Source organism: Buceros rhinoceros, unplaced genomic scaffold, assembly GCF_000710305.1.
Source record: "Buceros rhinoceros silvestris isolate BGI_N320 unplaced genomic scaffold, ASM71030v1 scaffold7762, whole genome shotgun sequence".
Lineage (NCBI taxonomy): Eukaryota > Metazoa > Chordata > Aves > Bucerotiformes > Bucerotidae > Buceros > Buceros rhinoceros.
In genome coordinates, this window is record NW_010399434.1 from 12,184 (window position 1) to 29,314 (window position 17,131).

Below are 17,131 nucleotides of genomic sequence, written 5' to 3' on the forward strand. Positions count from 1 at the left end.
AGCAGACAGCATTAATACCGAATAGCTCAGTTAAAGTAAGAGAATTAAACTGGACAAAGAAGACTGTAAATAAGTATAGCTTATTAATTTATGTTAAAAATTTTTGCCTAGAACTGCTTTCAGCTTCAATTGTTCATGAAAAATTCTATTCAGACAATTATGGGGAAAGTATAAAGAGATACTTAACTCTGTGTTTCCATTGTAACCCAGTTAAAACAGTATCGGTGTTATTGAATGATGAGTTTGTTTGGCAGCCATTGTAATGTCATTCCCTCCTTTTTAGACGCTTCAAGAAGCCATGTGCAACAGAATGAGATTTTGCAAGACATACAAAACCCCTTCGGGATTTGATTTCAAACAAGCGGATGTGTGATTTTTTTTTTTTTTAATGTCAAATACCAGCGCACCAGTAGTTTATATGTCTATAGTCTGTTGATGAAATATTTACTGATGGTCCTGTTGGAGATACAAATACTTGTCTGGATCAAAAATTGTGGTTTTTGGAAACAACTTGATATAAATTACACTCCATGGTTTCTGCCCTCTTAAAGAGCCTGATCTCATCTTACATATATAAGATTTGCAAAGGAATGTTTACAAAGAAATCGGGAAATAGTACAAAAAAGAAAGAGAGTTGTCAGAGCAAAAAGGAACAAGACTTAACTCAGATTGGACAAACAAAGAATCCAAAATTTTCAAATACTTTAAAAAGCACTGTTAAAAAGATTGCAAAGTGTCCATCTGCTCGAAACTTATCAGCTGAAGAAGAGGAAAGTAACAGAGAATTTTCACTTTCTCCAACTTTCAGTTACAGAGTTGCTATTGCCAATGGACTGCAAAAGCATATTTTTGTAACGAACAATGATGAAGATATAGTTCAAGATCTGTCTTCAAATGATAGTTCATATTCTGAGTCGTTAAGTGAAGTAAAAAGCAATAGCAAGAAAAGCGAATACTTATCACACACAATGCCCGTGAGACGCAACAGAAAAAGCTTAAGCAGCCTTGCACCATCTGATGGAAGCTCGGATGGAGAGCGCACTTTACACACACTGAAGCTGGGAGCTTTACGAAAGCTAAGGAAATGGAAGAAGAGCCAAGAATGTGTCTCATCAGACTCAGAACTAAGCACATGGAGGAAAACATGGGGCTTAAGAAGTAAATCTCTAGACAGAGCTGGCCGTCACCAGAAATCAAGTACCCTTGAGCCTGGCTTTAGTTCGACAGGTTGTATTAGTCAAACTCATGATGTTATGGAAATGATCTTTAAAGAGCTTCAGGGAATAAGTCAAATAGAAACAGAACTCTCTGAATTAAGGGGGCATGTTAATGCTTTGAAACAATCAATCGATGAAATTTCTAGTAGTGTAGAAGTGGTACAAAACGAAATTGAACAATTGCGAACTGGGTTTGTACAGTCCAGAAGAGAAACTCGGGACATACACGACTACATTAAGCAGATAGGCCATCCAGGAAACAAAGCAAGTCTTAGGTTTCTAAATGTGCCTGAAGAGAGACTTGAAAAAACTGAAAGCATAGTTTACAAAATATTAATAGATAAAATGGGATTCTCAGAGGCACAAAGCACTATTAAAATTGAGTTTGCCCAAAGACTGGGGCAACAAAGAGACTGTCCAAATGCAAAGCCAAGACCCATTCTTGTGTACTTTGAGTCATCACAGCAGAGGGATCTGATTTTAAAAAAGTCTTATAAACTTAAGGGAACTGGCATTGGAATTTCTACAGATATATTTTCCCATGACATAAAAGACAAAAAAGAAAGAGGACTACCTTCCTCTCAGACATATGAGAGCATGGATATGAAGATTTTACCTGTGGAGGCAAAAACTAAAATGCATGACTGGGAGTCACCTGACAGTGATAAAGACGTGGAATCTGATATAAATAAAAACAGTTATGCAAAGATATCAAAATCGGCATTTCAAATAAAAACAAGCACTGCAAAGGGGAGTATTGAGTCCCCAAATACTAAAGACCTTAATAGAACTGCTGACAATAGCACCTCTTCAAACAGAAGAAAATACGGCAATCAGTCCCCAGAATTTGACAACATGGAAAAACAGTCGAAGACCTATTACTCAGACATCGCTCCTCTATGGCATTTACAGAATGACTTTGCAACACCAAAACTTAGCCGTTCAGAGTCAGATTTCTCAAAATTGTGTCAGTCTTACTCTGAGGATTTTTCAGAAAATCAGTATTTCAGCAGAACAAATGGCAGTTCACTATTGTCTTCCTCTGATCGAGAACTTTGGCAGCGAAGGCAAGATGATTCTCCAAACTGGTACGGCAGTTCACAGGAGCAGACTTTTGTCCAAGATAGGCAACAGTATCCAGAGCAAAATGAAGTAGCTAACACAGAAGCTGTTGACAGTGGAGTGAGCAATGGAGTCATATGTGCACCTGGAGACAGAAGCCACCATAGTGATTCTCAGCTTTCCTTACGTGATGATTTTTCCCCGTGGAAAGACTGGAATCATTTGGAACAAGGTGCAGATTTGGGTCTGGACTCATCCACACAGGAAGTTTTTGTGTACGATATGAGCAGCCCTTCAGATCAACAGACAGATTTTGGAAAGTGCCAAAGTTCTGACCTCCAGTATGATACTGAAAGCTATGATTATACCCTTGATGGTACTTCTCCATCATGTCCGGGCCTCGATAGTGAATCACAAAGTCAGTGGACAGGTCAATATGATGATTATCAAGAAACAAATTCTATCTCGTCTTATCAGAATCAGAACAGATTGTCTATGATGTACCGAAGTCAGAGTGAACTACCAAGCGATGACTCTGAAGAGACAGCCCCTAAATCATGGCATAGCCGATTAAGCATAGATCTTTCTGATAAGACTTTCAGCTTTCCTAAATTTGGGTCTACACTTCAACGTGCTAAATCAGCCTTAGAAGTAGTCTGGAATAAAAGTACACAAAGTTTAAGTGGATATGAAGACAGTGGATCATCTTTCATGGGGAGGTTTAGAACTTTATCCCAGTCTACTGCAAATGAATCAAGTACAACGCTCGATTCTGATGTTTATGCTGAACCTTATTGTTACAAAGCAGAGTATGAGGAAGACTTGATGGAACCTCCTGGTGAGAATGAAACAGACTATGTAGAAGTAATGGAACAAGTCCTTGCTAAACTAGAAAATAGAACTAACAGTAGTGAAAATAGTGAACAGGTCCAAGAATATGAACTGGGACAGCCGTCATACGAAACTCCATATGCAATACTATCAGAGGAGCAATATGACACACAGTTTGACAGTGTCGTCAGTGGAGAGATACTGGAAGTTGAGAGTGATGTGGCTGCTGACATAGAATTAAGGGAAGATGAAAATCAGAATGTCCCAGAGATTCTTACTGAAACCCCAAAGAAAAAAAGAATACGACCATCATTTAAAGAAGCTGCTTTAAAAGCATACAAGAAACAAATGAATGATTTGGAAGAGAAGATCCTTTCTGCAGGTAATAGTATTTTAATATTTTCTTTTAAGTAAAACATTGTTCTTACTGGAGTTAGACGTTAATTTCTTAATGGTACCTGATCCTCCATCCATTGAATTTGGTAACAAAAATTTTGCTTATGTCCAGTGTTGTTCATAGGGTGGAATAGTCACATGGAAGTCAAAAGGCTACAATTTTACAAGTTTGTTTTGAAGGAATTTTCTGAATGTTTAATCAAACATGCATGTGAGCAATTGTATTGCCCTGAATTTCAGAAACTTGAATTTCACAAGGTTTGAATCTTATAAAAAGAACTAAACAGTACACTGTTCTTGGTTTTCTTATAGCTTTATAAATGTATTCACGAGAGTAATCCAGAGGTTCAGATACTACAAGGCTTGCTTTAACAGTTTTCAAGGCATGGTTGGTTATGTGTTCACCCTGACAAGCAGTGTTTTGCATCCTGTATGCAAGCTAGAACTTGTTGCATACTTGTGAGAGTGAAAGTTTAAACTGATTTTAATTCTGTCCTTAGCTGCACTCCCAGTAAGCCCTCAAACAAGTAGTCAGTCCCCGCCAAGAAAAAAAAAAGAAAAAGAAAAGGATGTGGAGGAAAGAGTAAAGTAGTGTAAAAGGTGGCACCCATGTATAAAGAGCAGGTGGAAAGGAACGTATCTCAGTGTTGTCACATCCTTATCTTCTGTGTTAACAGACTTCAGACAGTCACATACATAACTTTAATATCTCTAGTAATACACAGATATGGTGATTTTCAATATTGACCTATTCTGTAATGTTAGTGTTATAATGCTGCATATGTCTTTAGTTGGGAGTACGTAATGGTTTTAAACTAAATGGGGGAGATATAGACTAGATTTAAGGAAGACTTTTTTTACAATGAGGGTAGTGAAACAGTGGCACAGATTCCCTGGAAACGTTCCAGGTCAGGTTGAATGGGGCTCTGGGCAAGCTGATCTCATTGAAGATGTCCCTGTTCACTGCAGGGTGGGCAGGTTGGACTAGGTGACCTTTGAAGGTCCCTTCCAACCATTCCAAAGCATTCTATGAATTACTGTAGCTAGCCAGATGGTAATTGTCACCTTGACTGAATCTTTGCTTTCTTTATCTGCCTAGAAAAAATAACCATCCGATACATCCATTTAAAAGATAAAGAATTGTGCCTTTAGCCAAAGATTGTATTTAGTAGTAATGCGCATTCAAACTTGAGCTACTGTAAACGTTCTTTTGTACATGGACAAATACTCTTACAATAAACATTTAGTCAACTTGAAAGTATTACACAAGCGGTTAAATATTGTTAATACGAAAGTTTGTTTTGAAGTCTGTTTTTACATTCAAATAATGACACTAGATCATAGATGTGCATGTTGCAGATGTTTTTCTACAGTACTGTGTTAGAAACTAGGTGGTGTGTTTATAAAGAAACAGCTAGCAATAGCTGGTATTTTCTTGACCTTTTCATGATTTTTAATGAGATATTGGAGAGGGCGACTGCAGTCATTTTTACCTAGTCATTGTTGTACAACAGGGATATAAAGGTCTGAAGACCTAATGAAAGAAAGCACTCCCGGGAGACCCAAATTTGTTCTACTGCTTAAAGCCATTTGTGTACATTATTAGATAATCTTGGTGTTGTAACATGAAAATTAGTTCTTGTTTTCTATCTCATGCAATGGGTTCTATGAATTAAATGCATTCTTCTTTTAACCCAACAGGTGAAAGACCTCTTTCAGTCTCTTAGTCTATTGACATTTTTTTCTTCCGAATTCCTGAAGCATTTCTTATACTATATTTACAGAGAAGTCAACTGACACCAAGGCCAGTTTATGAAAATGTGACATTGGGTGTGGTCTACATAGCCAGATAATGCAGTAATATTACTTCTCCAATTTAGTACAAAAGAAAGGTTTAGAATGTGATTATTTTCATTCTAGTGACATATAAGGTAAGGTCATTGAAACTTTGGTACATAAATAATTGATTAATGTACAAGAGCCCCATCAAATAGTCCTAGCCTCTGTCTCTAGCTGGAGAGAAGAAATACACTGTGGGCTGATTGCTTATGTTTTATTTATTACGCATTTTTGGAGACGTGCTGAAATGAAAGTAATAGTGTATATGGATGAGAGGAGACGTGAGTGGTACGTGAATAGTCCTCGGATTTAAAATTCTGTAACAACATAGAGGCATCATGATGGTGCATGTATATTAATGGAAGGATTGATGGCTTTTTAGAAAAACACCACAGAACTGCTCGCTCGTGGTCTGTTTCTTTGTACACTGTAATTGAGAATAACTCTTACCCTTTTATTGTTCCAGTCCTCACTTGTTGTTTTCTAGCTTTCTTTTTCCCTAGTGGCTTCTTTCATTCCGTTTCTATTTTGTTATCTTTAATGGGTGCTTTAGAATAAGCACTGTTCTCTGTCCTGATGAAACTATCACTCTGGATTAGCTTCCAGAGTTGCCTGCACTCGCTGGAGTTGCTTTTAATGTTAACAAAGACTGTTTCTATGAGTGGTAGTTTATGAGCAATAACTTCTTGATCTTGAAGAAGATCTTACTCATCATTTGGTGACTGGTCTGAATTTAAAAACCTTTTGGTCTGAATTTTCTGCTACAGACTAACCTGTAGATCGTTTATGGTGTCAAGATGGGAGAATTCATCTTACTCTATACATACAGTGGCAAGTCAGAGTACAGGGACCAGGGATGGGAGTTGCCTCTTTTAAGAGTGGATGAAAGTAGGTTTCATGTTATTTTATAGGAAGGATCTGTATTTTGTTCAGTGGTGCGTGACTGAAGAACAGAACTGAGAGATCTGTATCAGTACAGCCTTGTTTTGTGTATGTCTGGAAGGGGAAATGTGATGTTAACATGTGAAATCAAAGGAGCCAGTAATGTGTTACTGCTCTCCCCTTTCGGTGTGGTCATTTGGTTCCACATTTTAAAAGTCAGCAAAATAAGTATATTACTAATGCATATTCTAAGCTCTGCCTACTAAACTGTGCTCTTTTGAGACAATTGTATATTTTCCTATTTTCACAGCTTTTCTAGCCTTTTTATACTACCTCTATGCTGGAACTGCCTGGATCAGCTGTATTTTCCCAAAGAATATAGGCTTTATAATCTAACCTTGTCCTCTGGTGCTTAGGCTTTTGTTTCCTTTCTGGTTTACCACCAATATGCTTGTGTTTAATACACTTGCACAGGTGTACAGTTACTAGTGACTAGTTAACAGTATTATACCAGGTTTGTTACATGAATATAAATCTTGCATTTGGACTTGAAAAGATCAGTGCTGAGGCGCAGATGAAAAATCAATTGATCTGGTATTGTTTGGTAAATGAATCAGTCATTTTATAGCCATTCCACTGGAAACAGGATAAATAAAACCATTACCTTGGTTATGACAATCTCATGTTTATTGGAGGCGACTAATAGGGAAATAAGAAACCTTTTAGAAGATAAATTACTTTTAAATATTAAAGAGTTCTCCTGTGCTCAGTCTACATTAGCTGTGTTGGGAATTGGGCTTTAAGGACCGTGGTTTGTAAAAGGGAAAAAAAAGTAGCTGTATGTTCCCATCTTATTTCTTAATTGCTTGAGGTAACTGTTGACGGATTAAAACATTGTGAATTGTGTTTGTGTTTCCAGGTTTCTTCCTTAAAAATAAAACTCTTTCTCAGGCTGCCAGTGCAGATGAGATAAGGGAAGGATGCCTAGTCAGATGGCAGAACACAGATTTAGAATTTATGTAGGTTGATTAATATTCATACAATTTGCCTGCCCTTTTTGTGTTTAAACAGATTTAAAATAAATTTGCTAGAGCTAGGAGAAAACCTGAGCATGAATGTCAGTTCCAAGGACTGACTTATACTGGTTCTGCTGTGGAAATGAATGCAAATCAATATTTTATCACCAAGATTAAGAAATATTTTCTATGTTTATTTCTAAAACTTTTAAGCTTTTTCCTTAGATCATTGTATTTTAGAAGCAGAAATTACAGTACCATTTTATAATGCATCTTCAGGATAAAAGGAATCTTATTAAAGCAACTGGCTGAAAAATATCTAGACGTGCGTTTAAAAAAATTAATGACTTGGAAAACATGAGTTCATAAATATGCTTGAATCTTCCTCTGATCTATTGGAGAAGTAGACTATTACAGACTATTAAAGAGATTTTCTGTTTTGCTGCCAAAGTGAAATTCTGACTACTTTCATGGGACAGGAGCCAGACTTTTTCTTTATGCACATTTTCCAGGTGATCGGTGGAGCACGTACACAGTGTCTCCCTGGGACTCTGAATACGAGAAAACATCTGAAACCTCTCCAGTTGATGCTGATGCAAAATTTTTGTTGAAACTAATGAAACTTTGTCAACTATGAGATTTGCCTCCTTGCTCAGTAGAGAATATTCTTAAGGTACCTTGTGTGATCAGAAGTTTTGGTAAACCAGAACGGTTTGAATGATATAGAAATAATTCTAGCAAAAATACAGATGCCCACATCTGTGCTTTTATACTGTTTAACACAGAACATTTTTATAAGAGAGTTTTATTCTGTACTTGCCTCGTAAAATTTTTATTCACTCTACTGAGAATTTTACCAATTTTCAGATTAAAACTTATGTAAAGAGAGGGTTTTCCAGGTAGCCTGATTGTGTTGCTGTTAGAGCTGTTAAAAATGTCCTTTATACTAGGATAAAGAATGCGGTGTATAAAAAGATACAAGTTAACTAAAAAAAAAAAAAAATTTAATACCCTGTTGACCCAAAACAAAAAAAAACCCAACAAAAAAAACCCCCAATCCACCCCCCAAAAACCCCAAAAAAAATGTAAAAAAAGATAAAAAGTAACAAAAAAAAAAAAAAAAATTTAATACCCTGTTGAACAAAGAAAAGACTGTCAATACAGAACAAAATATGCCGAGCTTTATAGTATTTGTTACTTGTAAATTTTGTAATTCTGAGTGCACATACATCCTTGCCCTTTTTTGATATCTAATATGTAACTAGTATTGTTAGCCATGGAGGAAGAAAAATCACAGTTTTTTTTTTTATGACCCTCTGTTTGCTCTGGCTTTTGTTGTCCTCTTTTTATTCAATTCATTTACTTTTAGCTTGGTTCCAAAACCTGGAAAGACACCTCCTGAAGTTAACAGGTGCCTGTAGAGCTGAGTCCTCTCTGTCTCACAAATGACACGTACCAGCAGTTTTCAGGATGACAGTAGCCTTTTTTGCATTAATATTGCATCAACAACAATGCTTTTCAATTAGAAACATGCTATATTCCTTGTACTGCTAGTCGCTTTTTGCCATTTTTCACTTCTTCTTTCAAACATAGAACTAGTTTTTGTAGTAATGCCAAGGAAGTGAATCAGTAATACATGAAGAAAATTTTGAATTCTAACTCTGTCCTTTCAAATACTCACAATCCATTCCAGGTGTCTTCTGCAAACTCTGTGAAATTCTGTTCCTCATAGTTGCTGAGAATGTTGGCTGGAATCAACCTGTGTAATACTTTTTGATACCCCACATGATACTTCTGCCCAAAGAATTACTCCCAAATATCACAATACAAGTGTACACTATTTTCGACCAATTTCACCTTTTCTGTATTTATCTTGTTTACATGAAATGCCTTTATATGAAATGGCATGAAAACCAATTTTCAAAAATCATACTGGCATTGTGTTTTTTCAGGTCTTTTCCCTCTCTCATATCCATTAAGCTGGTTTGCTTAACAACAGAAGAAAATGTGATTTCTTTGTCTTATCTCAAGTATGCAACTTTGACTTTTTATTGCTATGTGATTATACATTGACTTATTTTTTCTTCCACTACTCAAGTCTTGAAATAAGTCTGGCTCATCTAAATTGTTTAGTCTCCTAGTCTGAGTTTTTTGAAGATAATTTTGAAAGTGTTTGAGACTATTTTAGTTCCTTATATCTTACCTAGGAAGTGGATACAACTCCACCGGAGAAGAAACTCTTTCATACTAACAGCAGCTATGCACATTATAGCCTGTGAAATACGTGTTTCCCACACATTATGTTCTGCGTCTTTGTTCTTGATCCTAGGTATATATATTGTTCGGGGTCTTTAACAGTAGGATATTTATATAACGTAGGGATTTGCCACCATTAGCATTTTATTTGACAGTGGGGGTACACTTTTGAAGCAAATCTCTCAGTCTTCCCAATTCCCCACATTTGGTTTGACCACTGGAATGTCTGAAGGGGATGAACTAGGTATTTTACTGATGCTACCAAGCCAAATATTGCTCTCCAAGATCGCACTGGATGTGCTTAGCAACTAATGGGCTTTCAGTCCACAGGGCCAAAAATAGAACTGGTATGAAGTATGTGCCCCCGAAACAGTTGTGGTGTGGACAATTGGGTCTTTGGCACCAACTGCTTTGATGTTCTGGTCTGCTTTTAGAGCACTAAACTATGTGCTGTTGCACTCGCTCTTTGTTGCCCAAGATGGACAGCAGCTCGCTCCTAGGTCACAGGCAGCCATTCCAGCCCTACTGTCTGTTCTGTGTGTGCTGTTACCACCATCCGACGTGTGCGTCTCAGTGAAATCCTCATATTCAGCGTAAGATGTTCCAAGGAACGTGCTTTTGTCTGTTAGAGTCCTGAGGGACTTGGTTTCAGACCAAGTGGTTGTTTGCTTGGATTTCTTTGGAAGAAACATGATGGGAATTCAGATTGCAAGAAAGACCATGATAGAGCGGTCCAGGTCAAGTATTTTATGACAGCATTGGCTGTGTGTTATGGAAAGACTTGCAATAATCAATTAGCTGTTTGCTTTCATAGGCTATAGTTAATCACTTGGTTTCATTTGCTGTGACCATTTTTATCAAAAAAAGATAAAATAGGCCTCGTTATCCTTTATGGGTAATGTGTGCTTTACCGCTGTGATGTGTTCTGGGAGGTGGAACGCGCTCTGCATTTTACTCCCTATCATCAGTCTGACGAGCTCTAGACAGTCAGGAAAGCCCGGTCTTCAAGAGGACTCTGTTTTTTTGAGACTGCCAAAAATTAAGAAGCACTAGTATCATACCACATTCCGTCATCAAATAGTTCTTTTGAAAGTCAATAATTTATTCTTTTAGAGGTAAGTTTCAGTAGATGGTAGAAGTACCTAGTAGCTGCTGAAAGCCAATAGAAAGCAAGAGCTATTAGAAGTCTAATGGGACTCAATTTCTAAACACAAGAGATGTTTTTAAAGCATATTCTCTTGTTTCAGATTTGCAGACCAAATGCAGATTTTATGTTTGCTAAGCTGACCTCTGGTTTTGGCTCTCAATGCATCGACTAGGGATTTTTCTACATCACTGCTAGTAAAGTGCTAGCAGCAATTCTTCCATTTCTCCTGTCAACCAAGCTTTATTCAAGTTTGACCTTCTCTTTGTCAGACAAGCATCACTCATCTCTTATGATGTGCTAGCTTTAATATTGTCTTTCAAGCGTTATACAGTGTGTGTCTTCCTAAGAATATTCTTCAGCAGCACAACATCCTCTAGGCTTACATGCTGTAATAGTCTCTTCTGTACTGATAATATTAGCTTCTGGGTACAGCATTTATTATTTTAGCATGGCTTAATTCCTGTTATTGTTTTGTACAGACAATCTACTTTAATGTGCTTCTTTTATTTGACCCTGTTTTTCACTCTTTATTTCCCTTTCTTAGCAGTGCATACTAATTAGAATTGCTATTAAAAATGGATAAATCAGACTGTGTTAATTTGAAAACAGTTGATAGCAGTTAAAAGTTCAACTTTTATAAGAAGTATTAGTTTTTGGACTGAGTTTGAATTATGCAGGATTAATAAACACTTATTAAAAATTTTACTTAGCCTTCTCAAAACCTTTAAACTGGTATGTGGACAGAAAATCACCTAGGGGCTTATTTGAGAGGGCTGAAAGAACGCTCAAGAAGCCTCCCTCACTTCAGCTCCCACACCTCCCCATCTGAGAACTAACCTACCTCAGTGGAGAGCTGTGAGCCATCTCCAGCAGAAGCCAGGAGTTAGTGGGTGCATTGAAAGTCAATAGAGCCTTTTAATATCTGGAATTTCTTATTAATGGAACCTTAAAGACTAACTTGCAAATACTTTTGATTTCATGTTTCCATAAAGGTTTGTGGTTGTTTGGGGGAGGCTTACAGAGTGGTAGTAAGGAAGGAGGTTTAGAGATAAGTGGTACAGACTGGTGTGAAGCTGAAGAGAACTTTCTAGCTGAGCAGGGACGTTTTAAAGTATCATTTGCTAAGTATTCCTTAAGGTTGTCCTCCTCTTCTTAAAGTTTTGGTGTTCTATCATTGACATTTAAGAATTCTACATAGAAAATGAACTTATTTGGATAAATGTGGCACGGTAGCTGATCATCATGCTTTCTTTGCTCTAACTAATTATCTGCTACTTTCTTCTCTTCGTATTAGTTGTTAAAATTATGTACATTTAAATGAACAACAGAAACGTTGTACCACTACAGTATCAGTAACTAAGTTAAAACAGTTTTTTCCTCTTTTTACCAGTTATGTTATCAAATGTAATTGAGTCTGAAATTATGACTACATTTAAAAAAAAAAAAGGTGGGGTTGATTTTCTTTTTGCCCTCAATACTTGACATTTGCAAATATAATTTTCAGTAGTAATTAGCTAGATAACCATCCTACTCTTCATCATTCTGCTTCACAGGTATATATAGGAGTGCACTGAGCTGAAATAGCAGCAGTCACAGAGCAACATCACCCCGTGGATTTTTCCTATAATCCCAGTAAAGCACAATCCAATTTTCTAGAATGGCGTGTGGTACAGAGGTGTAATATGAAGGCTGTACTGGTGTTTTGTAATGTGGTGAATTTTCACATGAAAGGAAAATCTAAGGAGAAACAAACTAATTAACATAAGAAGAATCCTATAAGGTTACCTAAATGAACTGGCGTTTATACTGTTCTTAGTACATTCATGAGATTTTTAGATTGCTTGTTTGCCATAGAATGTGTGGATGACAGAAACAACTTATATGAAGATAAGCTTTTTAAAGTAAATCATTGTCATTCAACAGCATAATAAGAGATGTTTAGCCTTCTATCTCTGATCTGAAAACACATTCCGTGGTCTCTTACATAATGGCAGATCATTTCTCATCTACATCAAGGAACGTTGCTGTCTGTTCTGGCAGCCTAATGACTGCTGAAGTGAATTGCTTGGTGACTGTACGCTTCCTGATTTGGTGCTCGCGATCACACAGAGAACACTTCCACAGTTCAGATTATTTCACTCATGGTGACTTCAGAAGAAGCAATAAACAGTAAAGTTTTCAACCTCTGTTTGTCTGGGAAGATGCAGTCATTTGTTACAAAAAAACCCCCATGCTCTCAAAATCTTGTTTCGGGAAATTTGTGTCAGTTGTGTGCTTTGTGCAGTTTCTATTGAGAAAAGAGGCCATTAGACTGATGCATTTTGTTTTATTTCAAGTAACAGCTGCAAAGAAGAACAAGTTAAACAAAAAACCAAGTTAAATCTTTTTTCACTTCTTCATTTTTGATTGTCACTCTCCTTCCTAAATTTAGGCAAAATTAGGTTCCATTAAAAGAAGCGTAGTGAAATTAAATGGAGCTGGCTGAAACTCAGGAGAGGTAAAGAAAATTTCATATGCCCACCTCTCATGCTCTGAAATACAAAATTCCATTTAATGAGGAAGACAAGTCTCACCAATTTTGTATTTTTTAATGCAACTTTCTAAATAACCGAATTAAATGTTGTTTGTGTGATTCTCTAGGCAGCTGGTAGCAAAACGGCAAACTATCTAAAAATTGCATTCCACATAAATAATACTGAGATTTGCTATGCATCTTTAAATGGCACTATTACAAATATTGTTCTGATTAGATATTTAGAAAGATATTAGAAAGGTGTAGGTTGCATGAACAGATTATGGTGGGGCTTCCTACCTTACAAGTGATGTCCTGCCTAGAACTTCCCTCAGTCCCAAAATTTCTCTTCACCTTTTGGACTCTGCCTTTTTTTCACTCATTTGAGAATTAATGCAGTTTCAGTCTATTCTACTTAGTCTCGTTGGTATATCCTCTCTTGCCTTTCCTCTCGTTCCTCTGTCCAGATGTTGCTCCAGCACTTTGGGTTTAGCTATTCCTCTGATTTCCTTTAGCCCTCATAGAAACACATCCTGTTTGTTTCCACAGCCAGCCCAGCCTACAGTCATCTCGTTACTCCTGGCGCTGCTCTTACCCTGCTTATGAAAATGCTGTAATAATTTTGTAGTGGGAAAGGAGGATCATGTGGTCATCCAAATCTTCTTCATATGCTCATGGAGAAAGAGTGGCCAATCGTATCTGATGTTGTCAGACAACAAATAAATATTCTACAATATTTCTACAAATAATAAAAAAAAAAATGAATGTAAAGACTAAACTAATTTTTATAGATCTGCTCAGTCAAATGAGGGTAATTCGAAAACTAAAACACTATAGTTTAATCTACTCAAGGATTAATTTCTGAGGCAAAATAGAAATTCTGGTATTTCTGAAGGGGGTCAGGGGTGTTTTGAAGTGAGAAAACATCAGAATAGTTCATGTCCCAACAGAAGAAGTACCTTTAATGGATTTTTCTTAAACATAAAAATAGATACTATGTCCATTTAGAGAAGAACTATGAAAACAATCAATTCATGGCAAGCAGATGGTCTTGGTGCGCAGAGATGTGCTTATTCTATTTTTACTAAGTAGTGGTGTTTACTGTTAGTAATAGTTTTCGTTTAATATTCCCTGTGAGTCAAAACAGAAGTTTTCCTTGGGACAGTAAACTATAGTTCATACTTCTAGGCGTACCCTTTGATTTCTGAAAGGGTTGAACACAATAGCCATGAAAGAAAAGCTAAGATCTGTATCAGGTATAAGAAAATGGCAAATTTTGTGGTCTCACAAAGGAGGAGAGACTGTTGCACAGTTCATCTGTAGAAAATCCGTAGATTTTCTGTGGATTCCAATTTGGTGTTGTGACATTGCTAATACCTAGTAGCTCAATCCTCTTTAACCTTTCTGAATAATACAAAATCAGATATAATCTGACTGGTAAAACATGTTTTGAACAACTTATCTCCCATTTCTGTTCCGCCTGTTCTAGTGCATGTGCTTTGCTTTGATCACATAAGTAACCTCTAAAATTAGTGGCACAATAAAGCGTTTTAGTTCCTTGGATTGTCACTACTATACTCTATGCACCTTTACATTTGGCAATATAATTGTCATATGTGAATCACATATGAATGTGATGTTTTCTTGTAGGTAATTTTTTTTAAATGAAACATGTCATGTGTTTAAGGCATAAACGGTCATTTTGTAATGTGTGTTATGTGAGATTTCTCCCAACATCTTAAAAATACCTGATCTATTTAAGGGGCCTATAGCATGTGTACTCTATTGGGAGGGGAAAAAAAATGGAAAGATCAGTAAGGTGACAATTAAGACAATGTTGTTTCATGAATACACTGTACTATGAAGTGTCAAAAAAAAAAAAAGACGTTTATTGGTGGAATAGTACATAAAACCAATTTTAAATGTACTTGTATTTTAAAATAGACAATGAAAGGGTAGTTTCCTTGTCAGCAAATATTTTCTGCCTGGTGGTAAATGTGAATACATTACATACATGAAGAGACATGTATATCCCATTCTAAAGTGCTTATACTTTCACAATTACAGTTCTTCTATTGGCATTTGGGGGTAATTTCTGTCATTGTATGAGTAGCTATGATAGAACAGAAAAGTTACAGTTTAGGAATTGGGGGGGAGGGGGCAGGGTAGTGATGGTGGTTTCTATCCATAGTAGAAACACTCATTTTCCTTGAAAATAGAGCTTTTTTTTCTTTTTTAGATGCACCTATGTTAAATATATACTAAATACTATTAAAAATGTACTATTGAAAGCAAACAAAACCCCTTAAAAATCATGTGGAGATGGGATACAGTCTATAAATTAAATGGTATCCACACAGTTCTGCCTAAGTGGCAGCAGTTCTTATTTACCAAAAACATGTTTTTTTCTTGTTTAAAATATAGTGGCAGTGGTCTTACCATGATGATGCAGCGTACCGTAATAACACGGGTGTTACTTGGATTCTGCTCTGTGCTAGCAGATTAAAACAGGGATGGTTTTTTATAGCATAAGATATTTTCTCAGACTGCTTTGTCTAACCTGTATTTCCCTTCTTCCCAATTCTCTTTCAGATAACGGTTCTGTGGATGAAAAGGTTTAAAAATCACATATTTACTATAGGGATCGTGTATTTTGTTGATGTTTGTTTGTGACTTATTTGACCTGTTTGGTTCTTTCATTTTAGTTGAGAAATCTGCATGTTTTTCCCAGCTTTCCACTCTTTTGTTCTCCTTTGAGTGTATTGCAAATGTGTTGCATTTATGAACAGGATAACCCTCACTGTGCTTGTCATAACTGCCCACACAGGGGTCTGCTACTGTCAAACATGGTATCTGGGATTTTTGCCTCTGATTATGATTTACATTGCCTATACCATAAAAGGATAAAGGACATTAAAGGACAGCAATGTTTGGGAAGCGGTGTCTTATCTTCCCATGGGTTCTTCCATTGTGTTTCACCGAATGCTGAATGCTGCCCAAATGTGTTCCCAAGCGATAGCTGCCCTAGCTTTGGCCTGGAGCTGACCCTGCTACACATTTTCATATTAGGTGTTACATGTTTGGTGCAGTTAAATTCTGTCCAGGACTTACTAAGAGCAACTGAGTAACTGTACTTCGTTTGGTCTTTATTAAAGGCTCGGGTAGCGGGTGGAAGTCCCTTGGATACTTCCAGGCTTTGTGCAGACCAGGCTCTAAGTGGGTAAGTATCAATATGACTGTGAATTTTATAGTTTATAACTGCAAATTAGTCTCACAGTGTGATAGTATTTTTTCTAAGTTTTGTTCTTATAAGAAGTTGAATTATTTTAAAAGGAAGATAGTAATTTTTGTTGTGTATGTCTTCTCAATTTTTTTAATTCCCTAATTTTTAAGAAATTAATACGACAATTCAGTTGCACATACCAAAGTTGGGCGTAGTCGGCGGCAGAGCAGATTCGTGGGAGCTCTCCTTTGTGCAACAAGTCCGGAAGGCAAGAGAGAGACCCTCCCCTTGGCTGCTGGGTTTTTAAAGGCTCCCCACGTAACGTTCCACCTGACCCCCTTAACCAATTAAATGTGGAATTATCGTATTTGCATGGAAGAATTGTATTTGTCCATTTCCCAAAACAAGGAAGTTTCAGCTCAAACCGGGACAGTTATATTAGTTAACTCTTTGGTTTTTAATCACTCAGTTTTGATCGCTGCCTGTGGCTGGGCTTTCATTGCTTGAGCTAGAGAATTAGTTCTTTACCAAAATCTTAAGGAAAATTTTCAATTTTGTATGATTTTTCTTTTTTTCTTATTTCCTATTCTTTACGCAAGCTGCTTCTTGTTGCCCTGTTACCTCTTACTGTTTGCCTCCCCAAATGAGTAAGCTTAATAAGAGAGAGCTCACTCTGGGTCCCAGCCCTAACCCATGGCACTCAAAACCCGAAGAGAAGCAGTTTCTCACCTAGTTCTTGTGTAATTCAGG

The 17,131-nt window shown here is 36.8% G+C and overlaps 1 protein-coding gene across 1 annotated transcript in view; it reads left to right on the forward strand.

Annotated features, from left to right (window-relative positions):
* The first annotated feature begins 374 nt into the window (after positions 1-374).
* Positions 375-17,131, forward strand: part of UNC13C (unc-13 homolog C (C. elegans)) — a 107,929-nt gene continuing 91,172 nt past the window's right edge. The window contains exons 1-2 of the mRNA XM_010131463.1: positions 375-3,492; positions 16,552-16,649. Of these exons, the coding sequence (XP_010129765.1) occupies positions 531-3,492; positions 16,552-16,649 (3,060 nt within the window). The 5' untranslated portion in view covers positions 375-530. The remainder of the gene's footprint in view (positions 3,493-16,551; positions 16,650-17,131) is intronic.